This window comes from Drosophila biarmipes, chromosome X (genome assembly GCF_025231255.1).
Source record: "Drosophila biarmipes strain raj3 chromosome X, RU_DBia_V1.1, whole genome shotgun sequence".
Classification (NCBI taxonomy): Eukaryota; Metazoa; Arthropoda; class Insecta; order Diptera; family Drosophilidae; genus Drosophila; species Drosophila biarmipes.
Genome location: NC_066611.1, coordinates 21,417,442 through 21,444,245, shown reverse-complemented (window position 1 = coordinate 21,444,245; position 26,804 = coordinate 21,417,442). Strand labels below are relative to the sequence as shown.

Here is a 26,804-nt window from a genome sequence, read left to right as displayed (position 1 = left end):
TACATTATTTGACTAAACTCTATAATTTTGCATGTAAATTTGAACTTTGAATTCAAACCGCCTGTTATCGATTGCTCTAGCCCGCCTATCGATGGTTAGCCGTGACTTAGCCGGTGCACCCACCGCGCCCGGCGTTGCCACGTGGGCCGCCGCGCAATCGATAGTTTCGGGCCGTCGCCGAGCCAGTGCCAGCACTAGTTTTTGTTGTTGTCAAATTAAAGCTCGGATGTGAATTGCTCGAACCGAAATTGTAAACTCGAACCCCCGCATTGGAGTGCAAGTGCAATAATTGTGAGTAGCGTGCGTGCGCGCGTGCCTGCGAAGCGCCCGTCATTGAGTTTGGCCGTTTGCCCCTGAGTCGCGGGACCCTTCGACTCCTTTTCCAGTGTGCGCTTCGATGCTGACTCGTAATTGTCTTCTTTTGTATACGTTGTGTACGCGCTGCTCCCCGCCTCTCTCGCACCCGCTCCCGCTCGCTATCCTCTCCCCCAGGCCTGTGTGTGTGTGCGTCCGCTTGTGGCTGTGCACGTGTGTGCGTGAGTGAGAGTTTCGCGGGGGAAAAGCAAGTTAAGGCAAATAAATAGGCTGGCACTGCATTTGTTTGGTATTTCGCGGAGTGACCACGGCTGGAAGACCGAGCCAGTCGGGGTCTAGGAGGACTCCGCTCGAGTTCTTTGTGCGCAGCTGCAGGTAATTGTCCACTGTCCACACACACGCAGAGAGCGAGATGCCGCGATGCTGGGAGTGTGCGCGCCCGAGCGGGATGGCTAGACGGATGCGGCAACAGTGTTTTTCTTTTCTGTTTCTGCCTCTGCCTCTGCCCCCGCCCCTGCCCCTGTTTCGGTTTCTGCAACAAAATCTGAACCTCTGAGTCTCAACTGAATTTTCCGAAACGCTCTGCCTCTCCGCGCCTCTCTCGCGCTCCCGCCCCACCCGTCCGTGTTTGTGTAATTGTACCGTTGCACATGCACTTGCAGTGCTGGGCCGCTCTCTCTTATCGCCGTATCGCCATCGCCTCTCGCCCCTCTCTTCCTGCTGCTGCTGCTGGTGCTGTGCCGTCCTTCCAATAAACAACAATAATTCCCGAATGCTGTGCAGCCCGGGGAACGTACAGGAAATCTGTTGCAGCTCCAATTTCGCTTCTGCGCTGCTCGCACTGCACTCGCCCACATGTGTGTGCCGCTGTGTGCTGTGTGCTGTGCGCCGGAAAAACTCAATTAAAGCTCGGTGGGGAATTTATTATTTCCACTCTCGTTGAGGCTGCCACGGCACACACACAGGCGCACGCCTTGGCACACTCCCACTCGAGGATAACAGCAACAAATTGGAGTGCAGCAGCAGCGGCGGCAGCAGCAACAACAAACCGCAATCGCTTCCACCCACGCCGCGCTCTCTCTGGCCTTCCACTCTCCCTCGAGGAGAGCATTCCAGGCTGGAGGAGAGCGAGCTGCGCCCGCGTTCGCAGCGCCGAAGGCAGCGGCGCGGCAGAGCAGCCGCCGCAGTCAGGACGGAAAAAGGATTTGTTGCAGACCGACTTTCCTACTTGCCGAAAATGTCGTGTAAAAACTAGCCACATAAACCAACAGAAAAGACAGGTAAACGCCCGCTGTGATATGTGAAGTTGTGAAGTCCAAACCCCGCTGGGGATGTCCGCAAATCGCCAGGATTGATTTTCCGATTAGCGCCGGCTTAGGAAAACTGCCTTCGCGTTTTCCACTCTTGTCGCCGCAGCAGCCCATCTCTCGCTCTCGCTCGCTCCGTGGATGTATCCGTAACTGCGTAGTTGTAGCCAGCGGAGCCCACGACAAAGCCTAGACTGGCGAAAAGTGTGCGAAAATGCGAAGGTCCTGCGGCCCCCTGGCAGTGCGCAGTGGTGCGGGCCAGCGGGGGCGGTCTCCAGCTCGCATCCCGCATCTCGCACAAGGTTATCTTGGGTAATCGTCATCGCGACTTCCCGTGGAAAAGTCCTCGGAACCCAGCAGATCCCTGAACACAGGCTGCCACCTCCACGTAAACAAAGATAGAGCCCAAGGTACACTCCGCAGATCGTGCCCCATGGCAGTTCCCATACAGGGGCAAGCCTGAGGTGCCAGAGATCGCATCGTTCCGGCATATTGGGTATTTATAGTGCAGTGGCCACGACAAAGTGCCCTAGTATAGTGTCTCACAGGGTTATCTTGGATAAAAGGAGAACTTCGCATTGGTGCGGTGAAAAGTGGGATGAGAGGGAGGAATGGGACGGTGCCTAGAACACAAAGAGATCCTATTAGCAGGAAAAACCCATGGGGTGGTGGTATCCCATCTTACCCTCACAACAACTGTGGGAAATATCACCTGGAGGTGAAAAATAGGAGAAATGTATCATATCGTCTTACATAAACGCTTTGTGCGCCTTGCATAGGTATAGACTAAGTTATTTGTAGGAGGCTAGTGAATCGATTTGTGATGGATATGCCCAACCAGGTTACAACATAGCGATATTTTGATAAGCTGGCAGGGCGCCTGATGATTTTCATAGGCGTGTTTGGAATCGAAGTCGGTGGAGATACCACCTTATCGACCTGATAAGGCTGTAGTCGTGCTTATGGCCAAAAAGAACCAGAGAACCCCTCGCGAATTACTTGATTTGCTGCGATTTGAATAGACTAGTCGGACGGCACTCACCACCATCACCATTCTAATCCCGCAGGTACGTCAAGATGCGTCAGTTTAACATCTCGGTCATTGGACTATCCGGGACCGAAAAGGACCGCGGCCAGGTGGGCGTGGGCAAGTCATGCCTGTGCAACAGATTCATGCGCCCGATGGCCGACGACTACTTCATCGATCACATATCAGTGCTCAGCCAGAGCGACTTCAGTGGCCGGATCGTGAACAACGACCACTTCCTCTACTGGGGCGATGTGCGCAAGACGACGGACGAGGGCGTCGAGTACCAGTTCAACATCATCGAGCAGACCGAGTTCATGGACGACTCCACCTTCCAGGCCTTCAAGGTGGGAAAGATGGACCCCTACTCGAAGCGCTGCACGGCCACCAAGGTCTTCTCCGCGGAGAAGCTCATGTACATATGCAAGAATCAGCTGGGCATCGAGAAGGAGTACGAGCAGAAGGTGATGCCCGACGGCCGGCTCAGCATCGATGGCTTCGTGGTCGTCTTCGATGTGAGCCCGGTGCCCAACCGCAGTGTGGAGAAGCAGGTGGAGTTCGTGCAGAACGTCATCGCCACCATACTGAAGAACAAGAAGCCGCTGGTGCTGGTGACCACCAAGAACGACGACGCCTACGAGCTGTATGTGCGCGAGGCGGAGAAGATAAGCCAGCGCAAGGACTACAAGAGCACCGTTCAGCTGATCGAGACGTCGGCCCACGAGAGCATCAACATCGACCTGGCCTTCCTCCTGCTCGCCCAGATGATCGACAAGGTTAAGAACCGGGTCAAGATCATCTCCTACCAGGAGTCGGCCAAGTCGCGCAAGGAGCTCCTGGACACACGCTCGGAGGCGGTGACGCGACTCATTCGCAACCAGATCACCGACTACCACGTCCTGTGGACGCAGGGCTCCAAGATGCTGTCGCAGTACCGCGAGTGGAACGAGTTCCTCAACATCTTCGGCCACGAGGCCGGCCAGAAGCTCTTCCGGCGGCACATGAAGAAGCTGCGCGACGACCATCTCAACAAGAAGCTACATCAGTATTTGGACAAGTTCGCACTGGCCCTGGAGTACCTGCTGCCGGACATCGGGGCGCTCAACATCAGCGACGACGATGCGTGGGAGTGCGCCAGGAACTATCTGCAGAACCACATCGAGTTCGAGCAGTACTTCTTCGAGTGCCCGCAGGCCTCGTGGACGGAGCTGGTGGACATGGACGAGGCGGAGGACGAGGCCCGCATTCCGTTCGACGTGCTAGAGACCTCCGAGGCAGAGACCGTCTTCCGCAACTACTTGAACTCGGTGCAGCAGGACAAGAAGAAGATCGGGTGAGTCGCATAGCAAAACCGAGTTGTTTTATCGGATCCAACCATAGAATCAAATAACACACTTATTGTCTTATCACAGTTTTTATTTTGGTATGCTAACTCATTTTAAACCTCCTCCCCCCTTGTTTCTCCCGCAGATGGAAGCAGCAGTTCAAGATGCTGCTGGAGGAGTCTGGTTTTGTGACGCCCGGCAAGCAGCTGTCCGAGGTGCGAGTGCTCTTCATGGGCCGCGAATGCTTCGAGGCGCTCTCGGAGCACGACTGCCAGCAAATCTACGACATCCACCAGGACGACATCATCGAGAAGAGCAAGCAGAACTTCGTGGAGCTGCTGCTGGAGCACGCCCAATACTTTCTGCAGTTCAAGAACGTGGACAACATCACGCAGGAGGATGTGCGCCAGATCACCGATGTCATCCAGGAGGACTCGCGCTACAAGATGCTCGATCGCCTGGACCAGGAGCGTCGCCTGATGCTGGTCCAGCACCTGCGCTTCATCCACTGCCCCATCCGCGACCACTGCCCCTTCTTCTACAACTGTGTGGACAGCCTCATTGAGGAGGTGCTGTCCGACAAGTCGGCCGGCAACCACAAGGCGCCCAGCGGCGGGGGCTGGAAGAGTTCCGGCAGCGGCAGCGACCGCACGCTCAACCTGCTGATCGTGGGCTCCGAGCACCTGGCCAGCGATCTCCTCAACGACATCCGCATCTGCACCGGCAGCAAGGGCGAGTACATCTACGAGAACCAGACGTACTATCTCAACTACCGCATCGCCAACGGCGACATGGAGGCCTTCAAGGCCATCGATGTCTACTCGAGTGGTAAGTTGGCTGTTTCTCGGATTCGGTTTCGCACCGTTTAGTGAGTAACGCCTGTCCAAGTAATTGCACTTAATTGCCCCGTGGCTCACTATGCCACCAAGATATAGTATTTAGCGAATTAACGAGTGTCTATTGCCGACAAATGATATCACTTTGCTTACTCACAGCCTTTCGATTATGCATTTCTCATTTGAGATCGAAGATTGATTTAGCTGAAGGGAAATAAAGCGTACAAGCCGGGCTATGACAAGAATATTTTAAGCTGATCGGTCATCTTTAGTTTTGAAAGTCATGATATCCCAACTATTAACTTGGCTCGCTAATCGTTTACAATTAGGAAATCTAAGGGAAATATATAATATATTCTAACCCTTGCATTGCCATTTCCTTTGCGTTCTCCACACTAATTCCTGAACGTCTTCTGTTCCAGGTCTGATTTGCGTGTACTCCAACCAGCAGTCCTTCGAGACGCTCAAGGACAACTTGGAGCGCACGCTGCTCTGCAACCTGGAGCTGGAGGACAAGTTCGAGAACCTGCCCATTGTGCTGGTCTACCAGCCGCAGGACCTCAAGGAGAACGAGGTGGAGTACTTGCGCAACGAGGGCATGCGCCTGTCGGAGATGCTGCACTGCGACTTCATCGACCACACGCAGAACCACCAGAAGTACGTGTACGACATACTCAACATCGTCATCCTGTCGCTGAAGCTGACCGAGATGAAGAGCTACGAGCCATATCCCTCCAACCACACGGACCTGCGCATCCTGTGCTGCATCTTCTGTGGCGACCAGTACGACATCGAGAACATTGTGCAGCCGCTGGTGGCGGAATCGACGCTGGTCAAGGCCAGCGAGCACTCTGTCATCGTGGACGTCTTCATTGGCGACGCCAAGCGGCGGGTGGAGTTCATCCTGTCTTCGTATCACGGCACCAGCCAGTACCGCGATGAGCTAATCCATGGCTACATTTACTTTTACTCCGCCAAGCGTCGCTCTTCGTTGGCCAATCTTAGGTGGGTGATGCCAGTTCATTCTCCCTAAAAATGTTTTGCTAATGTTTCTGTATATTCTTAGCATCCTGGCGGCCCAGAATGCCAACATTCCATTGCAGATCATCGCGGTGACCGAGAGCGGGGGCGTAAATGCCTTCTTCAACAGCGACATCTGCCAGTTTCTGATCACCGAGGGCAATGCGGTGGCCGATCGCTTCAAGGGCAGCTTTATGACCTTCTCGGCGGATCAGTACGTCAAGTGTAAGTGCGACTCGAACTGGAGGTGCTGAGCCTGAGCCGGCCTAACACGACTTTCTGTGTCTGTCCACAGTTGCGTTCTATAATCCATTCCTGAAGACGGCCTGGGACAACAAGTACGAGGTGGAGAACCTGCACGTGGAGGAGTCAATTACTTTGGATTCGGGCGAGGGCACGCTGGAGAACTCGGTTAACCAGATGCCACGCCCGCCGCCGCGCCACGAGAGCTACATGCTGTCCAACACGCTGGGGACCGACGGTTCCGGCAGCGAGAACTACGAAATGGCTCCTACCCGATCTCTCAACTCATTAAATGGTAGGCCACACAGTCCAGTCCATAAGCAGGACCCCTCTCACCGCTGTACCTTCCACTTGCAGAAGAAAGAGATATATCACTAGATGAAATCTACGATGACAACGAAAAGCCCAAGCACCTGCACCAAAGTAAGTTCCATGCTGGCCACTGATCCTAGAACGACCAAGCCAAAGCCCCACCTGAAAGCTAAACCAAGCCCAAAACAAAACAAACAGAAACCAAACTCATTCAGAATTCGTGCTCCATAGCCAATGAACTATATATATAATTCATACCCATATACGATATATCTATCCATGTATGAATATTCAAATCCATCTCATCGCCCAGACCATCCATTGATTCATTCGCCCACCTCGTTGCCCACTCGTGGGGAGCGAGCTCGTGCCATTACCATGCCATGCCATACCATATCTAATATGCGCCATATCTATATATACTCTATATAATGATTATTATTAACGATTAACCTTAACCATTTTTTATCGATTTATCTCTGTGTGTGTATTTGTTGTTGTCGTTTTGCCTATTGCAAATCAAATTATTTGCTCTCAACCAAACAAAATACTCAATCAAAAACAAACGAAAATATATAAGGATTCCAGATATTCCCTCCTCCAACAACTCCTCCAGAGCCAGCCCCTCCAGATCATCAGCTCATTACATGCACATATAAGAGTCAGTTCGTTTCGGCTTCAGAATCAAGTTTGGAAGAAATAACATGTAATCTAACTATTTGAATATATTTCTCCTACATTCTCGTTTATATCTCTTATCTCTATCTGTCTCTCTATCTCTATCTCGTTATCATCCCACTCCTTTAGAGATATTATTTGTTTACTTGGTTTCTTTGTTGTGATCACTCGAAAAACACCAACGAACCACCAACTTCACCGCCCCTCACTCCTTTCTCGAAATCCTTCTCTCCCGCCCTCGGTTCTTCAGTTTGGGGTAGGCTGGCGATATCCTCACAGTTCCTGAATTGTTCCGAAAGTTTGCTTAAAAACTCTGTACATATGCTGTAGTATATTGAAATTCCATATGGAGCGGGTAGTATGTTTGGGTTTTTATTTTAAGTGCAAGTGAATTTTCATAGGTGTAAATATATATTATTTTTTGAATCGTTTTATTCTGTAATATATATTTATAAAATTATCCCAAACCAAAAGTAGTAACTTGGGAACACATTCCAAAAATAATACTAGATTAATACCAAAATCAGTTTGAAGTGTATTTCCACTTAGGCGTTAGGAACTTTTTAAGTTTTAGGATCTTTTTCGGAACAAACTGAAGGCTCCCTGCAAGGATATCGCACCAGATCCAGCCCCACAACCTGAACCAGTCAATCAAAGCCGCTCCCCACCCGAATGTTTCTTCCTGCCCCTCCCGTTCTCGTTTTATTTACCTTAAGCTGCGTTTGTTCTTACTTTCCGTGAATTCTTCAGTTCCGTGCGCCCGTACTGTCTGCCAGTAACGCTGTATATGTATATACTCCATGTATCCATGGTCCCGCCCCACGACCCCAGCCAAACCAAAACCAAGAGCCAATCCAAAGCCCAACCTCAAGGGGAATCGATTGTACAGATGTTCTTTCGTTCGTTTGCTGTTCCCCAAGTTCTCCTTTTGCTTTGCTCTCTCTGTTCTTTTCCGTGGAATCCCTCGTCGGAGTTCGCCTCTGTTCCATCTGAATCTGACGAATCCGTGTGTTTGCTCTCGTTTGTCTCGTTTCCCGACACGCAGCGGATGTCAGCGGGTCCAAGGATTCACTAGCCACCCACGATGCAGGTTAATCTCAACTCTCACGATCCACCTAAGTTGTAGACACTAGCTTTAGACCTTTTCTGTTGGACCCTGCAACCGAAGCACCGCCTGAACCGAAGTCAAATCCCGGCACGAATCCCCGAGCTTATGTTGCTGCTTGCCCCTGCATCTCCTCCCTCTTTATCGCCTGGCTGTGGTGTGCGTTGGTCAAAGGGCACATCTTCTTATAGTATAGAACAAAATTAGGAAAATGGTGTCTGTTAAAAATGTCCTTTCGAAAAGGAGGGTCATCAGAAATACTACAAAATAATTACATTTAAAAGCGAGGAAAGTTGTCAGAGAGTGTACTTAATGCTTTATTTCTTATTTCATCCAAAAATCGTTTTTTCTATTCACTAGACACATTTTTTAAATCTTTTGTTTATCTCAAATTTTATAAAGTTTACTTTTATAGCAGTAAAAAATTTTTTTTTTGAAAAAAGAAGTGTTGTCAGAAATATTTGTAAATTGTTTAACTTCCTTTAACTGTTAAACAACATATTTTTATCTTGGGAAAAATTACCTTATTCATTGTTTTTTACTAGAAACATTGTTTTAAAATGTTTTATAAAGCTCAAATTTTGAATAGCTCACTTAAAAGCAGACTTATTATGACTTAGCAATAAGCATGTACTACTCGCATTGCTCATGTGCAGTAAATAACTAAGCGTAGGTTGGATAGCCGCTTATGTACCAGCAGATAAGAACTCATAAACATGACGCAACTAAGCAGAACTCACATTTAATCTTCGAACCGCTCGTTCTATACGAAGCCTTAGTTCGGATCGCCAAGAAGTTGTGCCCAGACCGATGCACACCCTCAGCCATGGCAGTTATAGTTTGAGAAGTCCCCCGTGGGGCACCTCCTCCTGCTCCTCCGATTGGGCTAATTGTGAATCTCTGCTTCTCTCCCAACTCTCTGCCTTCCGCCTGCTGCCGACCGTCTTCAGAGTGGCTGGAGGACAAGAGCGACGGGCGGCGGAACATGAACAAGAACTCGATTTGGAACAACTTCAGCGGCTCGACCCACGCCTACACCACCGGCCGCCGGCACATCGACTCCAACCTGAACAAGATCCGCCCGAAGGGACCCAGCCAGACGCTGAAGGTGGGCGAGGCGCCCAGCCGCAACTGCCCGGCCATGAGCTCCTCCACCTTCACGCTGCCCACCCAGCAGCCGGGCAAGCTCAACATGAAGAACTTCCAGCTGGTCAGCGACGCGGTGGCCAAGATGAACTTCACCGGCTCCGGCTCGGGCTCGGGCTCCGGCTCCGGGTCGGGCAGCACCGGGCTGGGCCTGGGCCTGGGCACCGGCGGCAGCGGCAGCATGGCCGACTCCTACCTGGAGCCCTGCGACAAGGACGGCAAGCGCTACGACCATGCCCAGCTGGACGGCGAGGACGAGGACTCCGAGGAGCTGGCCGAGTACGAGCAGATCTACGAGAACGAAGGTACTGAGGCCGCTGGGCCGGTGCGAGGACATCTTCGCCAGGAGTTCGCTAGGACTAACCCCCTCTCGCCCACTAACTCACCCGAATCCGAATCCGAATCACTCACCCGCACAGATAACAAGAACGACCCCCGAACTTGATGTTAACAGATCGAAATCTATGTATGAAATATTACCATGAAACACCTGTTTTTTGCGGTTGTCCTGTGACGAACTTTGAATGAGTATTTAAATGAACTCTCTAGAACTATAGAGATCTCTAAAAGTGCCAGGTGTAGGTAAAGTCATAAACCGAAACTTCAAAGTTCCTTAAAAAAAGAACTCATTGATGTGATATAATGTAAATCAATTCACTTTATTAATGTTTATTGTCTCGTAAGTGGTCCAAAAACCTTAATATGTTGGTAAACCATTTGAAATGCCGTGTTAAGATCAAGTTCCTTGGAGTAGGAGAAGAAATCATTGAATCTCGACCGAAAAGCATTGTTCTCTGTGTCCCCCGCACCACCACCCCTCACCCAGCGCCACCGCTTAAGCCCCCGCACCCCGGGGAACGCTCTTCTCATCCCGAACCCTTGTTTCGCCCGCAGATTGCACCGAGTCCGACAGCTGCGCCAGTTCCACGGAGCGACGGGTGCGCCAGCAGAACGCCTACTACAAGGCCAGCAAGAAGCCGGTGGCCGCCAAGAAGCAGAAGAAGAAGAAGGTGGCCATTCCGGTGCAGACGCCGCGGGTTCCTCCGTTCGGCTCCTATGTGAGTCCGCCGGAGATCCCGCTGCACTACCAGCGCATGGTCGCTGGCGGCGGCGGCGGTCCAGGTGAGAAAAGTATGTGTCGTGATCTCTGCCTTTATTTTGTAGTCTTTCCCCAGGACAAGCTCTCTGCATCTATGCCTAAAAGCCTAATTTTCTTTAAAATTATTGAATAGAAACTCAAAGAAACAGAAAAAATCCATTTTTCCCCCGCTAACCAATTGTATTTCCCTCGATTTTCCACAGAGAAACCCGAGCCTTGTGTTCCCGACTTCATGAAGAGCGACAAGTCGCCGGAGGTGGGTCCTTCCCGAAATAGGTGTCTCTTTCTTTAACTTAACCGGTCATTCTCCCCTTGATCCAAGCAGTACTCCATGGTGCCGGAACTGGCGGCTGCCGGCATCTTCGGCTCGGAGAACTTGCCCGAGTACAGCGCCAAGTGCTTGAAGGAGTACGAGAAGTTGGAGAAGCTGGAGAAGCGGCGCCTCAAGGAGGAGACGGCCCGGCTGCGCAAGCTGCAGGAGAAGGAGAAGGAGCAGGAGAAGAAGCTCAAGCGCAAGCTCAAGCAGAACTCCAAGGGGCTGGTCGAGTCGGCGGAGGCGCAGTTCGGCAAGCTGATGATCAGCTCCGAGCAGGGCGAGATCCCCGTCTTCCTCAACAAGTGCGTGGAGTTCATCGAGAAGGAGGGCCTGGACTCCGAGGGCATCTACAGGGTGCCCGGCAGCAGGGCGCACGTGGACATGCTGTTCCAGCGCTTCGAAGAGGGTAAGACACGGCGCCACATGCATGTAGATCTCTTGTTAATCTCCTGGGAAACCTGCACAGATACCTCTACCGAGATCGATGCGCTGGACATTCCCGTCAACGCAGTGGCCACCGCGCTGAAGGACTTCTTCTCCAAGCGCCTGCCGCCGCTGTTCAGCAAGGACATCATCAAGGAGCTGGAGGAGATTGCCGGTATGTAGAGCAGCCGCAAGGCACTCCCCGCGGTCCTGTTTAATATTTGCTCCCGTTGCGCGCAGGTTCCCGCGGCGTGGGCAACTCCAAGCTGAATGTGGAGGTCAAAACGGACCGGAGTTGCCGCTTGATAGCTTTAAAATCGCTGCTCCAAAAGCTGCCGCCCATCAACTTTGCCATACTCAAATACATATTCCAGCACTTTGTGCAGTAAGTTCCCAGCCCGATTCCGTGATACCGACTCTAATAGTGCCCCATCGCCCACAGCGTCTCGGACAACTCGAAGCTGAACAGCATGGACAGCAAGAACCTGGCCATCTGCTGGTGGCCCACACTCATTCCCATCGACTTCACCGACATGGGCCACTTCGAGCAGCTGCGTCCCTATCTGGAGGACATTGTCCAGACCATGATCGACCAGTTCCCGTATCTGTTCTGCGGCAAGGACGCCTTTGTCATGGTCTAGGCCTAGACCCCCGCCAGGCCGTGGCCGTGGCAGCATTGGACCTTCACTTGACCGCCGGACGCGAAGCCAAAACGAGATAGTTAGATTCAATGTGCGATGTGTGTGAATGCGGGCGCCAGTGCCATGTGTGCTTTGTGTTTTGGGTGTTGATCTAAGGAGCATATAGAAGTAGCCATAGCAAGGAGAGGGCAGGAGGAGGCAGGAGCAAGGAGAAAGGAGGCATTAGCAGGAGGCAGCCCATCGATCGATCGATTCATTGAAATGAGGATCAGCAGCCAGGCATATACATATTTATAATAGTATATAATGTACTTGGGTCTATTGTGTGCGGTGTGTGAGAGTGGTGACTGGTGACTGGTGAATCGTGATTCGTGATTCCGTGATTGTGTGTGCGAGAGAACAGAACTTGGCTAAGTAGGGTATATTTATTTTTTATATATACAATATATATTTTGTATCGATGGCTTTGTTGTGTTTCCGTGATATGTGTAAACGCGTCAAGTATTTTCTCTCTGTGTGGTGCGTCCCTTGTCGTTGAATCCATTGAGTGAGACCTCCCCTCGCCGCCCCCCACACCCCGCCCCGTCACCCCGCCTGCTCCCCGACCCCTGACCCCCAGCCCCCCTCATCAGCAGCCCATCCAGCAGGGGCGGGGCGGGGGCGCCAGCGACAACGCACAAAAAACAAAAACAAAACATAAAAAACAAGAAGCAAAGCAAAACCAAGGTGTAGTTGAGGACAGCTTGGGGAGACGACGTCTAGCGAGGAGACGGTTAAATAAAATTTACTGTGTATCTGTGTATGTTATAAATGTAATTGTAATTGTACGTTAAAGTAATGCGCGATCAGCAGCAGTTTCCACATAAACCGATAGCGATAATGCTAGATATACAATATATATTTAAATACCACTAAATGTATGTGTGTCTAGAATAGGCGAGGTAGAGCAGCGCAGGACGACGAGGAGGCTTAGGGCTGAGCAGAGCCGGACCGACGGGAAACGGAAACCCTACAAAATCCAATTTTCGAGCTACTAAATGTGCATCTCAGTGTGTGTCTGTAACGTATGTTTGTCATCCCACTAGCTATACACCATATAATACTAGCTACCACGTAAGCGAAATGATAATTACTACGAAACGGCAAAAATCTCCGCGAATCGAAGAAATAAACTCACTTCCCACTCGAGACTCTCCACTGACCGTCTATGACACTGCACTAGCCAGGCACACAACCCCCCTGTAGTACTCCATCTGTCTCCCAGCCAACCAAAAACCAAACAATCGTGTGTGTACTGTGTCCACTAGCCGGCGAAAAGCTACACCATTTCCACCATGTGCGCGTGTATTTTAGCTAGCGAGCAGATTCGGTGTCGAGGGGTCCCGCAGGCGCAGGAGAAAGTGGTGAAAGTGGAGAGGGCGGGCGCCGACAGGCGGGCTCGAGGAACAGACGCATGTAGACAACGTACGCCTAAGTGTTATCCCCTGTAACTGACATTGATTTTATAACCGAACGGAGCCGGAACTAACTACGCAACTGTGCATCTCGCGTCTGAATCGGACCTCAAGCTTAGGGGAAGTAGGGCGCAGTCTGAGGCCAAAAGAGCGGGGAGCAGGGAGCAAGCACTCGTAGATCCCGATCCGAAAGTAGCGAGCGAAAGGGGGAACTTAACCATTATATAGTATAATTTGTATAGATGTGTGTCTATTGCATTATTTGTACACGTACATATATATACCGTCTATATATTACCGTATATATGTGTATGCATTTATTTATATACGCTAAACTGAAAAACAAAACAAAACAAAAACAAAAACATAAAACATAAAAACCAAGCAAATATGTCTAAACGAGCGAAACAAAAAAAGCGCAAAACAAAACGAACAAAAAAATTGTAATTGACGTGATGTGTAATGATATTTTTAAAAGCAAATTTTATGCCACGCCCATGCCAAGCAGCCCCGCCCCTTTTAACGAAAGGGGATTGCCCCACGACGACGACGCCCTCCTCCCGCGCGGGAGCAGCGCCTCTCCCCGTCCCGCTCGCCTCCGGAGCCTGGATCCCGGCTCCTCCGTGCCAGGTGGTGGCCACTGCTCCCGGACTCCATCCAATGGGCTGGCAGCGACGTGGAGGCGCCACGGCCAAGAGACGGGGAGGAAACGATAATGAATCAAATCAAACAAAGCAAGAATAAATTTGTGGGCATTTTCCAAATATTTGTGAAGCATTTGGCGAGCGACTTTTTACTGGGGGAGCCACCGGGTAGCCTGCAAGCCAACTTTGCAGAACATATTCTTGACCTTCTTTATCTTGCCCTTACATAGTTCCATGGTCTGACAAGCTGGAACACATGGCGTATGAGTAATTTTAAAGCAAACTTTGAGGATGACAGATCTTAATCTATCGTGTAAAATGGCGAGAACTAGTTTTCATTTTTTGGAGCACCCTAATGTACACAGAACTCAGAAAGGTTCCCCATAATCCCAAAAAAATAACAAATTTCTTGAAATTTGTAAGCCTAATAAATTGCAAAAACATGGACTTTATGTGGGAGAAACACATAACATCTTATTTTTTCCATTTTAAAAACTCTTTTTGTAGCCATGGAAATCGGTGGCTCTCGAATATCATGAGCCGTGAATTGAGCTAAGCAAAAAACAAGTTTATATTACATTACAAATTGTTATTAAAAATAATTGGCATTAGTTATCCACACAGTCGAGGCCCTAACCTAGCTACCCAGCAGACTCGCCGCAATGGCCTCCGTGTCCATTAGCGTCATCTTGTTCGTTAGCTTGGACTTCTTGTAGGCGGGCTCGTCGTCGGAGACCTCCTCGTCCTCGTCCTCCTCCGCATCTTCGTCGGCTGCATCGCCGTCCGACTCCGGCTCAGAATCCGACTGCGCCTCTGACTTGCTGGCCTTGTTCTTGTAGATCTTGTCGGGATCCGGCAGCCAGGAGAGGTCCACCGAATGGTCGCTCTCACTGCCGGCGTCATCGCCATCCTGCTCTTCCTCCTCCTCCTCCTCCTCGTCGCTGCCCTTGGCCTCCTCCGTCTTCTTGCGCAGCTTCTCGCGCTGCAGCTTGTGTCGCTTCTTGACCAGCTCCCGGAACCGCTGCTTGTCGTACTGGTCCTCCTCGGTGAGCAGTGCCTTGGACAGCACCAGGTTGATGCCTCCGTCGTCGTCGTCGGCGTCCTGGAGCTCCGCCCGCTGTCTGGCACTCAGAGCCTTCATTTGGTTGCGATCGTCGGCCAACGTCTCGCCCTCGTCGTCGAACTTGAGCTTGGAGTTGACCTGCAGGTTCTTCTTCAGCGCCTTCTTGGCCAGCGACGCCTTGGTGACCAGCTTCTCCCGCTTGGGCACCACAAGGGGGCCCTCTGGCTCGCCCGCCTCTTCCGCGGCCTCGTCCAGTTCCACAGGTTCGCCTTCGACATCGTGATCCTTGCGTTTCACCTTGATAAAGTCTTCGTCGTCGCTGTCGTCTTCATCCTCGTCGGCACCGCCAAAGCTCTGTTGCTTGGTCATCTTGCTGAGCACTGGCTTGGCAACTGGTGGTGGTGCGTCGCCCTGCTCCTTCTGCTGCTGCTGCAGCTTCTGGCGCCACAGGAACTTCTCGAGGAAGGGAACGCGCGGCGTAACCGCCAGGCCCAGCGACTGAGCGAATGCGTCCAGATCCAGGCTGAAGACATTGAACAACCGCTTGTTGCGCATCAGGAACACGGACTTTATGTAGGAGAGGAAGGCACGCTGGGCGGTGGCCCTCAGCTCGGGGAACTGGGCCAGGAAGGCCTCGATCTTAACGCGCGGCGAGAAGAGCTTCTTGGGATCGATTTGCACACAACGGATGTCGATGTTCAGCTGCTCCTTGAGGGCACCAATCATGTACTCCTCCTCGCTGGGTGTCAGCACAAGAAGGCACTCACCGCGGGACTTGTTCCGGGCAGAGCGACCCGCCCGGTGGATATACTGCGAGACGTCCTCCGGGCAGTCCAGCTGCACCACCCAGTTGACGGCCGGAAAGTCCAGGCCACGCGAGGCCACATCCGTGGAGAACATGACCACATGGCTCTTGCGCAGGAAGTCCTCGTAGATGGCGATGCGGCGATCCTGGTGGAGGGTTCCGTACAGGGCCAGCAGCGGGCTGCCCGGTCGCAGTTTGCAGAAGATCTCGTACAGATACTTGGCCTGCTTGCAGCTGGACACGAACACAATGATCTTCTGCTTCAGGTGGTTCTTGATGAAGGACCACAGCATGGTGATCTTGTCCTCGAGGTTCAGCACCACATAGCTCTGCTGCAGCAGCTCGGGCACGGCCAAGACAGCGGTGCTCGGACCGCTCTTCTTGGAGCTGGAGGGTTCCTCGCCAGGCGTCGCTCCGCCGTAGCCGACGTAGACTGGATCCTTTAGGTTGAGCCTTGCCAAATCCTGCACCGTATTGGTTTGCGTGGCCGAGAAGAGCAGCGTTTGGCGTACGGGTGGGAAGTTTTCGATAATGGAGTTGAGTGTCTTCTGGAAACCCATGTCCAAGCAGCGATCGGCCTCGTCCAGGACCAGCACCTCCATGGTGCTCGTGTTGAAGAGCGGATTCTCGTCCATGTGCTGCAGGAGGCGGCCGGGTGTGCAGATCAGTATGTTGCACTGGTCCATGCGAGTGCGCTCGAACTTCAGGTTCTTGCCGCCGATGATGAGGCCGGCGGAGAAGTCGTGGTGCTTGCCCACCTTCTTCAGGGTCTCGAAGATCTGGTAGGCCAGCTCGCGGGTGGGCGAGATGATGATGGCGCCCACGCCATCGGTGCGCGACCATTTGTTGATGAACAGGTGCTCCAGAACCTGCAAGAGAGAGTGGCCATTACCTTGCTAACTCCAGCCGAAACAGAGTGTGAGAACTTACGGGTATGAGGAAGGCCAGTGTCTTGCCACTGCCCGTGACCGCCGCGCCCAGCACATCCTTGCCCAGCAGGGCTGGGCCAATGCTCTCGCGCTGCACCTGCGTGGGATGCACGAACTTGGACTCCGCCAGCGCCTTCTGGGTCTTCTTGGACAGCGGGAATTGTGCGAACTTCTTGATGGCCGGCGCATCTATCTCCCCGTACTTGGCCTTCAGTTCCTGGATCTCCGCATCGGTGGCGGCCAGTCGGGATTTATTGAACTCCGGGCGCGGACGCTTCAGCTTGTTGTCGCCGCTGCCCCGGCCACCGGGGCCGCCCTTGCCCTTGCCCGAGCCGGGCTTGAATCGCGGACCCGGCTTGCCCGGTCCCTTGGGTTTCTGGCGCTGCATTCCCTCTGTTTACTGGCCAAAATAGATGGATCCTCCGGATTGGGTTGAAAATCGCACGCGGTTGCTAATAGGGATGGAACTCACAGCGACTGTAAAATCGATTTATCGCTGTGTGAGGTGGGTGTCTCTGCTGTGCTAGCGAAGTCACAAGCCCGACACTCTAGTGTGACCGTTGGAGTAGACTGTTGTCGGTTTGTTTTAATACAAAAAGCCGTCACACGGTCTGGCAGCGCCGTCAAGTGTGTACAGTCCAGTCGTCGAAAAACTCGGAATTTTGTTTTGCAGGTACGCGGCAAACGAAACGGGCGGAGTAAACAACGGGCACATCCAATCCCGGCCGGAACCGCCACCGCATCGCCACCCCCACAACCGGAGAACGCCGTACGCAACATGGTAAAGCTGGGCAAGAAGAAGGCGGTCGAGGAGCTGAGCCGCAAGAGGCACGAGTCGCGCAAGAACGGTGCCCCCCCGGAAAGCGACCACGAGGAGAAGGACACCGGCTCCAACGGGGACACCGGCTCCTCGGTCTCCCACTCCACAGCCGCCTCGTCCGCGAAGAAGCCGCCGAACAAGCGCAAGGCCCGCCAGTCGACCGCGACTGCGCGCTCCGCGTCGGAGGACAGCGACGACCTGCCCCTCAACTCCAACGGCAACAAGGTGTCCACCTCTACGGCCCGCGCTTCGGCACCCAAGAAGCGCAGGCTGGCAAAGTCCAAGGCCAACGCATCGCCCGCCGCCAGAAATGGCAAGAAGTCGGCTGTCGTGGATCTGGAGGACGATGTCGAAGCGGCCAAAAGCGACGCCGAGCCGGATGAGGAGGTGGAATATGAGGTGGGTCCTGAAATCCCATTTATAATATATCTATCTTGTGTTGAAGGCTGCAAGCGGAGCATTCAAGTGCCTATTGGGCCAAGGAACCTCATTCCCCTTAAAGCTGTTTTAACAATCGGTACAATGCATCCCATGGAACAATGCATCCATGTTCCAATTGGTTACACAATAACAACCGAAGTCAGGTTTCGAACAAAGCTTGTGGGTTCTTTTCAACACATATGTTGTTTATAAGGTTTAATCCGGCTAAAATCCTGCAACTATTTCGTTAAACTGTTGAAAAATAAGTCGGTTGTAGGCGCTCCAATTTTATTTGCAGAAGATGTCGTTTTGCCAACAAGATTACTTTTAAGACCCTTCTTCATATCCCCTTATCTTCGTTTGTTCATAAGACACGATCAATGGCTGTTCTGATCGGACATTCTAATAAGTGTACCACAATCTCTTTCAGGTGGAGGCCATCGTGGGCCAGAAGACGGTGAAGGGCGCCACCTATTTCCAGGTGCGCTGGAAGGGTTACACCAAGGACGAGGACACATGGATGCTGGAGGCCGATATGAGCTGCGACTACTTGCTTAAGCAGTTTCGTGCCAAGGTGAGTTAAATGTGAACTGCACGCGTAACCTACATACAAGTTAGCTGTGGTGAAGCCTCCTTTTATTGAGATTTTCTTATGTGTAACAAATGTTCATTCCTTTTTCTAGCAGGAGGCCAAGACCAAGCCCAGCAAGACCCCAAAAGCCACAAAGAAAGCGGGAGCCGGCGGACGTGGACGCCCACCCGGCGGCGCAAAGAAGCCAACTCCTGCCCCATCCGATCCGGGGAAGGAGTGGGTTGTAGAGCGTATCGTTGACTTTGTGGACGACGCAGAGGGCGGCCTTTATCGCATTCGGTGGAAGGGCTTCGGCTCCAAGGATGATACCTGGGAGCCGGAGTCAAACCTCTCATGCCAGGGCTTAATTGAAAAGTTCAGGCGCGACCTGGTCACGCAGAAGAACGTGGACACCAAGGAGCTGCGCGAGTCGCCCCAGAAGACCAAGCGACTCATCAACGAATATTACCCTAGAACAAATATGCACAATCGCATTGAGCGCTCCTCGAAGCGTGCTGCCGCCAAGAACCGGTGCGTTTAATATCTCTATATACAAAATAAGGTTAGAATAACGCCACAGCTCTAAAGTAATTGTTAGTTGAGACTCTTTTTGCTTTCAAACCCTGATTCTCATTTCTGACTGCCCTGAGTTCGTAGTTTTCTGATATTTCATCATAACTTTTCTAAAAATTGTATTGCGGAGCACTGTGCCCACTTCTTTATTATTTTGTTTGTAGCTGGTAGTCGGTCGAAGAGTGAATTTACCTGTTAATATTGCCCCTTACTTGCAGCGTGTTCTACGGCGAGGACTGAGGAAGGGCAGCGGCCCCGCCCCCTCGCAGTGGTCGTCGGCGGAGGCGGCACTAAAATAGGATTTTAGTACACTTTAACATTTTTTTTCGGACTTGGTTTAAGGCAGGATCATCAAACAACACTCGGCCTTTTCAAAATGGACTAATAACTCTTGCTTGCAATTTTCACGCCTAAATGCCTAAATGCAACCGAAGAGTTATTTGCGAATCGATTTTGAAAACGCCTACACTTGCAATTCTCGACTTGGAGGACCCACGCAGGCGGTGTACGTGGAGTGTGGTGCCAGGTGGACGGCCCAGGTGTCACAGAGCGCGCACCGCAATTCACCGCATACCCGAAATACTGTCAAGCAACAGCGGACACAATCCAATCCAAGAACATGCACATGCAACACATTACAAAATACTGAAATAAAGATTTATCTAGCATTTAAGAGAGAGGTAGGTGGGCGCCTGATGCAGCACAGTATATATGTAGTATTATATCTGGTTGTGCTGCACTCAGCCAGCGTAGATTGTCAGCAATGTAAACCTAGACCTATGTACACACACATTTTTTCACCTTAAGCCGAAATTTTAGATTCGTAACCTAAGTTTTGTCTTCGTCGAGTAATTGTGTTCTTCGCAAGCAATTGCCACAGCTGCAAATAGCCTCTTAAACTATTCTTCCCAGTCGTCTCCATTTAAAATATGTATGCAATAGTGTACACAAAGAAATTACCTAATAATTAGCAAGGAGCGAGCCTCCAGTATGATAAAAACAATAAATATATGTGAAAGATGTCAAAAGTGCACTCGAACTGCGATTTCTGGGGGTTCTCTGGCGGCAGTCAGAATCAAGAAATGTGCGTTGACTCAAACTCAAGATATTTTGGCTGAATTCAAAACAAAGCTTTCAAAAAAGACTCGGATGTTTCCTTTTAGAATTAAACTATATTTGAATAATAAAAATGTAGTTTTTACTATTGCATCGTTTTGAAAGTTTTTTAAAGTATCTCGCATTTCAACAGGGTTTCCCAAGGGAAATCAAAAACCACTTATCGATGACCTCTAAGAGTTGCTTAATATTTATTTAACTTTCGTTCGACAATCAGTGATAGGTTCTGCTGCATTGCTGGTCCTCTAGAGGCCGGCCTGCAGGCCGAAACCGGGGCCCTTGGGCTCCTCGATCAGCGAAGTGGGCTCGCCCTTCGGCTCGCTGGCAAAGCGACCGTTGCGGGGACCAGGGGGCGAGACTTTGTCAGCCTTCAGGTCGTTCAGGATGTCCTGCATGTCCTTGGCGGTCAGATCCTCCTGCAAAGCGGAAGAACCTTCATTAAAGTACATATTTTCGGCTTTCTGAAGTTCTGTGATAGAGATACTAAAACATATAGTTAAGTTTTTGCTTCTCGAAGAAAATATATGCAAATTATGATAAATTCACATATATGCATTAAGTAGAAGCCGCGACTCTCTGGAAAAGTTAGAAATAATAAATTTAAGCAAAAGTTAAGACTTGTATGCAAATGCGACTTCTGGGATGTAAAAAGAAATCGAATGCGCTGACCACAGTCAATTACAAGGCAAAATATATAAAAAAGGAGAACATATTGTGGCAGTACATGAAAAAGGCATACAAAATCTAATCTAAGTTATTTTGGACCTTACATAGTAGTCATCGTTGATCGCCACCATGGGCGCGTTGACGCAGGCGCCCAAGCACTCCACCTCCGAGATGGTGAACTTCCTGTCCTTGGTGGTGTCGCCGACGCCGATGTTCAGCTGCTTCTTGCACGTCTCCAAGATGTCGTCCGAGCCGCGCAGCCAGCAGGGCGTGGTGGTGCACACCTGGATGTGGTACTTGCCGGTGGGCTTGCGCATGAACATCGTGTAGAAGGTGGCCACCTCGTAGACGCGCATGTTGGGCAGCTTCAGGATCTCGGCCACCTTGTGCATGGCGGAGATGGGCAGCCAGCCGTACTGGCGCTGGGCCAGGTCGAGCAGCGGGATCATGGCGCCGCGCTTGTGCCCCTCCGGGTAGATGCTGAGTATGGCCTCCACGCGCTTCTTGTTCTCCGCGGTGAACTCGAACGGGATGTTGGGGTTATCCTCGGGCGTGTCGCGGTGCACGAAGAGATTATCGCTGGCCCGGGCACTGCTGGTGGCGATTGCCCGGATGTTGGCGCGCTGCAAGGTAGGTCGATATCCCTAATGTTATTGTTTTCCTGGCACAAATTATATAACCCAGAAGGGAACAGGTAGCACCGCTGCCCATCTCGCCGATTTGACGCCCATTGTGGGGGCTTCACTACTCACCACGGCAGCCAGCGTCTTGGAGGCACAGTTCGTCAGCATTCTGGCGTTTCCAAAATAATGAAAAGGCTGAAAATTTGCTCTGATGTTATGTGAAGTTCGCCTGCTGTCAGTTTTTTTAACAAGCACCGCTCACAGCTGATTTTCGGCGAGAGTTTTCCAACACTAGTTAGCGATGGACCTTTCTGCAAGGAGAATTTTAATGGGAACCCCTTTTTAATTAGCAGGTTAAAATGGTCTTGGTGATAATTATTGCAATGCCTTGTACAACAAATTAATTACACACACCTAGTTTTCATTAAAAACGTTCAAATCGCTCTGAAGCAGATTGATACGCATCGCTTCTGTATCTAAAAATTAAAAAATAAAAGTAGGGATTTTATAAAGTTAATAATCTTCCTACAATAAAAACGGATGTATTAACAAATTATTGATACCGTAGGCGAGTGGAAGACCTTAGCTGACATTTTATTTATTAATTAGTTAGTTTGTAACATAAATAATCCTTTTCTCAACGTTCTTTTTTATTTTGTATGTATCTATGAGAGGGTATTGTCTAACATCATACTACTTTTACTTTTAAGCCTTTTTTTATAAAACTGATATTTCGTTGCATTTAATTTAATTCGATACATATCGCGATACATATCGATGTTTAGCACTAATGGCGCGACTTCCAGCACTGACTGCGAAGTCGATAGCTCTCTTGCCTATCGAAAAACGCGCAAACTTGAAAAACGTCGACAAAAGGGCAATCTGCGACGAGAAAATGGAAAAATATCCACTTGCCAGCGCATTTCTAGGCCAAAGTTGGCAAAGAAGTGGGCATATGGACCAGCTTGAGGAGGAGCTCAACAGGAAAGCGGAAATGCGAGACGAGGAGGGAAGTAAGTGCCAGAAAACAATAAAAATAAGCTAGCGATCTCAACATGTTTCAACTTGTCGCAGTGATGCGCCCGAAGCTGGAGGAGCTGATGATTGACACGATGTTCGCTATGCTTGGCTCCGTCAGTATGAAGGAGGCCGAAGATGATATGGGGGAGATCGATTTGATGATACAAGGCTGTATTGGCCAGATCTTGGAGATGGAGCAGATGCTCGAGGGCGCCGGGGTCCTGAACCTCCTTGCCTACACCATAGAGCGCAAGGAACGCGAGGCCGAGCAAAAAATGGCGGTTCTCCGGGATCTGGCTGCCCACGAGGAGGAGCAAAATGCCATTCTTGAGGCTCGCGGCATCGGTAAGATCCAAACCTCTCGCTTTCTACAAAAATACCATCGTTTGGCCTTAATTCTTGAATAGCCAAGGGTCAGAAGATTGTAAAAGCCTTATAAAATGATTTTTTTAATGAATTGCATATAAACATTTTCGTTCCCAGTTAAGGAACTGCGCGCGGAGCAAAAGGACCATACAGAGGTGGATCAGATGCTAGCCAATATGGATCAAGAGCTACAAAAGTTGAATTACCACTGGAAGATTACGATCACTGATATGTGTGACACTCGTAACAAGAGGATAGTCAGCCTTACGCAGATGAGCCAAAAGATAAATGAACTGCAGGCAAAGGTAGGTACTTGGCCAGTAACCATGCAAGAGACCAGCTTTTTTTATTTTGTACCCGTTTTTCAGATTAAAGATATGGACTCTGTTCTTGGTGAATTCTGCACTGCAGGCCGTGCTGTTCAAAGAAAACATTGGACTACATTGGACTTGAAATCCACAAAGACCAAGGTCTCAGAGCCCACCCCATCTACTGATTCCCGTACACCACTTAATTCGGCTGTGGATTTTCTCAGCAACATGCTGTCCGAGAAGCCCGCCCAGGACGAAAGTGACGCCGAGGAAACCGACCAAAGCAAGGACAGTGAGGAGCAGAAGGTGACTCAGGAGATGGAGACACCGCTACGATCCATATTGGTCAGTCGCGAGGAAGAGGATCCTCTTTCCCTCTCTAGCTTGGAATCAAAGCAAGTGCGCTTTGCCGATTCTCCAGAACTTGCACAGGTAAGGAAGATGGAGGACGATGATCTAGATTGGCCATCCGATTCCGAAGAGTCAGAAGAGCTAGAAGTCGAGGACGAGGAAGAGAATGCGGGAGAGGAAGAGGAGATATCAGAGGAAGAACTAGAGGAAGCGACTGACAATGAGACAGAGGAGGATTCAGACGATTTCGAGGGAGAATCGGAAGACGAACCGGGGATGCAACACGAAGGATTTGGGGAGTACGCCCAAGTAGAGCACCCAAAAGAGAAGATGTTGGATCTGGAACGGAAGGAGTATGAAGAGAATTCTGGATCCGAAATGGAGGAATCTGGATCAGATGACGAGGAATCTTGTGAAGAGGAGTCAGGTGAGGAGGAGTCGGATGTGGTAGCCGGCAAAATAGACGAGGAAATAGCTCCTGAGCAACAGAAGCAAGCAACTACTAGAACAGATGCTCAACTAGAGACTTTCTTTAATAACAACATTGCCGCCGAATCAGGAAAACCGAAAATACTTAGTGTGGAGGCTATCCCGCAAAACCCAACTACAGTGGACATCGACGATATACCCAGCACCTCCAGCGGCATTCGGAGCCGTCTTTCTATTACAAGCAAGGACGAACCATTGCCGGCTAAGCGCCTTAAACTTGAGGAAGATGAGTTCCCAATGGCCCAGCCTCAACCCGACTTTTTCAAATCCCTATCGACCAATTGCGGGGGCATGGAGGATGACCAATCTCTGGTATTCGACTCTCCAACAAACGATATCGACGATGATTACCTGATTAACTTCAGCGATGATAATGATGTTTCACTAAATAGAACATCATACATGCTATAATTTTGAAATATGAAGTGAGCAGAAATGATTGTGTTCCTAAAAGAGAACACACTTTATTTCAGTTACTCTTTAAAAAGCTTCCTACATTCTATCTGCTTTTTTGAAACATCAAAAAATATATCCTATACGGAGCGCTATACTCATCCTTTTGTAATGCTTACAAAAGAGACTTAACAAAACATAAGCTTATGATTTCCACTCGTTATGGGAAGTAAATATTTTCTTAAGAAACGAAACAAACATAATTTTCATTATGGTATTCTTTTTCATATAATTCAAAAGAATTTCACCTTAAAAAATTAAAACAAAAAAAATACAAATTTCTACAAAGTACAAATACGTTTAAAAATACAACGACTTGAAAAAAAGCTACTGAAGGCTCAAATCTAATTATTATTTTGAAAAAATATATTTAAAAATGTATATTTAAATAGACTTTAATAAAATGTTCACAAATCTATGAAAGCTTAACATGTGTGATGAGTAATAACAAGAATCATCTACTTAAAAGCTAGGTGACCTATTGTAATTATAAGGTTATTTTGAAAAGAAAACTAAGTGTTACTATGTGGAACTGGTTTAACACTTCTGTAAAACATACATTTTGATTATAAATATTCAAATATCGCTTACTTGGCGCCAATGGTTGTGGTCTGAGCTAAGTGTGATTTCTAATTTGGTATTTTTAAGGTTTCAAAGCACTCTCCGTACTTTGCGTTTGGTATTTTTGACCACTACGGTCCAAAACCACGAGTTTGGTTTTTTGGATTTATAGTTTGTTTAGAACACATTTAAAACAGAAACAAACATTTAATGGCTCGAAAGCGGAAGATTCCCGTGCGCAAGCACCACGGCATCCGGGATCCCCTCAAGCAGCAGGAGCAGAAGGAGAAAAAGTACTCACATATTCAAAAGGCAGTAGAAAACTAACTAAGCCAGTGTCCACATTGCAGGCTTTCCAAAGTAACCAACAATCCGCCCGTGAAGAAGGACGAGCAGCAGGTGTCCTTCAAATTTCGGCAGTTCCAGCAGCTGGCCGATGCCACCAAGACCGGCAAGAAGCTGAAACTGGGCCAGATTGGCCGGGAGGACAGACCGAAGTCCGGTCCAAGTGGCAAATCCAGTGGCAGTGCCGCCTCCAAGGAAACGCGGAACATCAAGCAGTTTGCCAACGAGACAGACGAGGATTACTTGCGTCGTGTGAACCGCATAACCAGTGCATCCGTCCGGGAAGCCCACTACGAGGCCAAGTACGGTGTGAACGTGATAAGGAACCCCAAGACCGGCGAGATTACGATCCAGAAGAGGCCCAAGAACGAGATCGACGAGCTGCTCAAGCAGAAGCAAAAGGAGCAGCGCCTGGCGGGGAAAAAGGGTCGCAAGAAGACACAAGTAGTACAGAAAGCCCTTTTGGATGCTAAAACCAGCCGGGAACTGGTCAAGAGGGCTTACAAGGAGGCCCAGCAAGAGGTCGATTCGGAGGAGAAGCAAAATGCCGGACCAACCGAATACAAACGAGATGTGGTGGCCTTCGGGGAGATCGTACATGCTCCTCCCTCCCTCAAAACCCTGCCGCGCAAGGCGGAAAAAAGTGAGACAGTTCCGCGACCAGGACGCAAGGCAAATCTCCTCCTCAAATCCATGCTAGATCCGGACAAAAGCCAGTCAAACGAGCAGGATCCGGATGACAGTAGTCGCTTAAAGGTGGCCGCCCAATCCAAGAGCCCCTTCAAAGAGCCGACGAAGGCGCAGATGAAGGGCAAGCGAAAGGATCTGCCCCTGGCCACAAGGTCTATGCTGGAGTCCGAGCGCAATAAAATGGTTCTACTTTACCGCCAGCTTAAAAACAAGACGACAGCGGATGCCTGAAGAGACTAGACTAGACTTACAACGTAAATGTTATTTTTTACCCTCAATACCTTAACTAATGACTTATGTATGCTACATTTATGCATTTGTTACCTACTGAAATTGAAGAGAGTTTCGGTATAGAATGTTTGAAGGATACGATTTTTATTAAATCTATTTTTTTTACCAAAAAAATCTGAAAACATATAGTTTTATCCTATTTGTTAATACCACAAATTAAGCAATTGTTGGGTACAGTAGGTTTTGGAAAATTTTTGACCAAGTTACACCAATAAAGCTGAAAGAAAAAAATCGGATTTTCGCCAAAAAACTAAGATCATTTTACTACTCCTAAAAATATTCAGTTTTTTGGGCGAAACAAGAAAAGTAATGATCCAAAAATGGAATGTCATACCTTGTTGAGCTCGTAATAAAAATCCCAATCAATTGGCATTCACAGCTAAAATTTTTTATTTTGGACCAGTTTTCGCAAAAAAAGACGATGGTACCCCTGTAAAAAAATGGAAAAAT

The 26,804-nt window shown here is 49.7% G+C and overlaps 6 protein-coding genes across 15 annotated transcripts; 4 read left to right on the top strand and 2 right to left on the bottom strand.

Moving 5' to 3' along the window:
- The first annotated feature begins 194 nt into the window (after positions 1–194).
- On the top strand, positions 195–12,981 carry LOC108023455 (rho GTPase-activating protein 190). Of its 8 annotated transcripts, none has more exons than XM_017092955.3 (16): positions 195–291; positions 2,690–3,982; positions 4,120–4,802; positions 5,233–5,815; positions 5,877–6,055; positions 6,126–6,368; positions 6,431–6,496; positions 6,966–7,091; positions 8,109–8,153; positions 9,119–9,619; positions 10,209–10,445; positions 10,617–10,669; positions 10,739–11,135; positions 11,196–11,327; positions 11,393–11,537; positions 11,595–12,981. In XM_017092955.3, exons 2-16 carry the CDS (start codon positions 2,700–2,702, stop codon positions 11,791–11,793), a joined length of 4,872 nt encoding a protein of 1,623 aa, XP_016948444.1. In that variant the 5' UTR covers positions 195–291; positions 2,690–2,699; the 3' UTR covers positions 11,794–12,981. The 8 variants fall into 8 exon arrangements, with proteins under 8 accessions (XP_016948444.1, XP_043948990.1, XP_050740983.1 ...); XM_044093055.2 differs by lacking the exon at positions 195–291 and adding an exon at positions 542–690; XM_050885026.1 differs by lacking the exon at positions 195–291 and adding an exon at positions 1,244–1,595 and having other exon boundaries at positions 10,209–10,436.
- Positions 12,982–14,339: 1,358 nt separating this feature from the next.
- On the bottom strand, positions 14,340–17,234 carry LOC108023697 (probable ATP-dependent RNA helicase DDX10). Its single transcript, XM_017093323.3, has 2 exons — positions 16,690–17,234; positions 14,340–16,628 (listed from the first exon to the last, which is right to left on the bottom strand). The coding sequence occupies exons 1-2, from the start codon at positions 17,074–17,076 to the stop codon at positions 14,529–14,531; spliced, it is 2,487 nt and encodes an 828-aa protein (XP_016948812.1). The 5' UTR covers positions 17,077–17,234; the 3' UTR covers positions 14,340–14,528.
- A 64-nt stretch (positions 17,235–17,298) lies between these two features.
- On the top strand, positions 17,299–20,105 carry LOC108023718 (M-phase phosphoprotein 8). 3 transcript variants are annotated; one of them, XM_017093350.3, is made up of 4 exons: positions 17,299–17,907; positions 18,359–18,502; positions 18,615–19,030; positions 19,291–20,105. In XM_017093350.3, exons 1-4 carry the CDS (start codon positions 17,467–17,469, stop codon positions 19,310–19,312), a joined length of 1,023 nt encoding a protein of 340 aa, XP_016948839.1. In that variant the 5' UTR covers positions 17,299–17,466; the 3' UTR covers positions 19,313–20,105. The 3 variants fall into 3 exon arrangements, with proteins under 3 accessions (XP_016948839.1, XP_016948838.1, XP_016948840.1); XM_017093349.3 differs by having other exon boundaries at positions 18,612–19,030; XM_017093351.3 differs by having other exon boundaries at positions 18,612–19,061.
- Positions 20,106–20,355: 250 nt separating this feature from the next.
- LOC108023493 (NADH dehydrogenase [ubiquinone] flavoprotein 2, mitochondrial) lies at positions 20,356–21,776 on the bottom strand. The gene is made up of 3 exons (XM_017093021.2): positions 21,607–21,776; positions 20,959–21,477; positions 20,356–20,604 (listed from the first exon to the last, which is right to left on the bottom strand). The coding sequence occupies exons 1-3, from the start codon at positions 21,643–21,645 to the stop codon at positions 20,434–20,436; spliced, it is 729 nt and encodes a 242-aa protein (XP_016948510.1). The 5' UTR covers positions 21,646–21,776; the 3' UTR covers positions 20,356–20,433.
- Positions 21,777–22,333: 557 nt separating this feature from the next.
- Positions 22,334–24,896, top strand: LOC108023180 (neurofilament light polypeptide). Its single transcript, XM_017092421.3, has 4 exons — positions 22,334–22,490; positions 22,552–22,842; positions 22,981–23,168; positions 23,232–24,896. The coding sequence occupies exons 1-4, from the start codon at positions 22,373–22,375 to the stop codon at positions 24,423–24,425; spliced, it is 1,791 nt and encodes a 596-aa protein (XP_016947910.1). The 5' UTR covers positions 22,334–22,372; the 3' UTR covers positions 24,426–24,896.
- A 239-nt stretch (positions 24,897–25,135) lies between these two features.
- On the top strand, positions 25,136–26,626 carry LOC108023491 (uncharacterized). The gene is made up of 2 exons (XM_017093019.3): positions 25,136–25,321; positions 25,379–26,626. Exons 1-2 carry the CDS (start codon positions 25,239–25,241, stop codon positions 26,292–26,294), a joined length of 999 nt encoding a protein of 332 aa, XP_016948508.1. The 5' UTR covers positions 25,136–25,238; the 3' UTR covers positions 26,295–26,626.
- Positions 26,627–26,804: the final 178 nt, after the last annotated feature.

Coding starts and splice junctions, on each gene's coding strand:
- LOC108023455 (XM_017092955.3), top strand. CDS start 2,700: ATGCGTCAGTTTAACATCTCGGTCATTGGACTATCCGGGACCGAAAAG. Junction 3,983..4,119: donor CAGGACAAGAAGAAGATCGG/GTGAGTCGCATA, acceptor TTTCTCCCGCAG/ATGGAAGCAGCAGTTCAAGA. Junction 4,803..5,232: donor CATCGATGTCTACTCGAGTG/GTAAGTTGGCTG, acceptor CTTCTGTTCCAG/GTCTGATTTGCGTGTACTCC.
- LOC108023697 (XM_017093323.3), bottom strand. CDS start 17,076: ATGCAGCGCCAGAAACCCAAGGGACCGGGCAAGCCGGGTCCGCGATTC. Junction 16,629..16,689: donor CACTGGCCTTCCTCATACCC/GTAAGTTCTCAC, acceptor TCTCTCTTGCAG/GTTCTGGAGCACCTGTTCAT.
- LOC108023718 (XM_017093349.3), top strand. CDS start 17,467: ATGGTAAAGCTGGGCAAGAAGAAGGCGGTCGAGGAGCTGAGCCGCAAG. Junction 18,503..18,611: donor TTAAGCAGTTTCGTGCCAAG/GTGAGTTAAATG, acceptor TCCTTTTTCTAG/CAGGAGGCCAAGACCAAGCC. Junction 19,031..19,290: donor CGTGCTGCCGCCAAGAACCG/GTGCGTTTAATA, acceptor CCTTACTTGCAG/CGTGTTCTACGGCGAGGACT.
- LOC108023493 (XM_017093021.2), bottom strand. CDS start 21,645: ATGCTGACGAACTGTGCCTCCAAGACGCTGGCTGCCGTG. Junction 21,478..21,606: donor CCAAGACGCTGGCTGCCGTG/GTGAGTAGTGAA, acceptor CCTACCTTGCAG/CGCGCCAACATCCGGGCAAT. Junction 20,605..20,958: donor CGATCAACGATGACTACTAT/GTAAGGTCCAAA, acceptor TCCGCTTTGCAG/GAGGATCTGACCGCCAAGGA.
- LOC108023180 (XM_017092421.3), top strand. CDS start 22,373: ATGGAAAAATATCCACTTGCCAGCGCATTTCTAGGCCAAAGTTGGCAA. Junction 22,491..22,551: donor AATGCGAGACGAGGAGGGAA/GTAAGTGCCAGA, acceptor AACTTGTCGCAG/TGATGCGCCCGAAGCTGGAG. Junction 22,843..22,980: donor TCTTGAGGCTCGCGGCATCG/GTAAGATCCAAA, acceptor TTTCGTTCCCAG/TTAAGGAACTGCGCGCGGAG.
- LOC108023491 (XM_017093019.3), top strand. CDS start 25,239: ATGGCTCGAAAGCGGAAGATTCCCGTGCGCAAGCACCACGGCATCCGG. Junction 25,322..25,378: donor CAGGAGCAGAAGGAGAAAAA/GTACTCACATAT, acceptor TCCACATTGCAG/GCTTTCCAAAGTAACCAACA.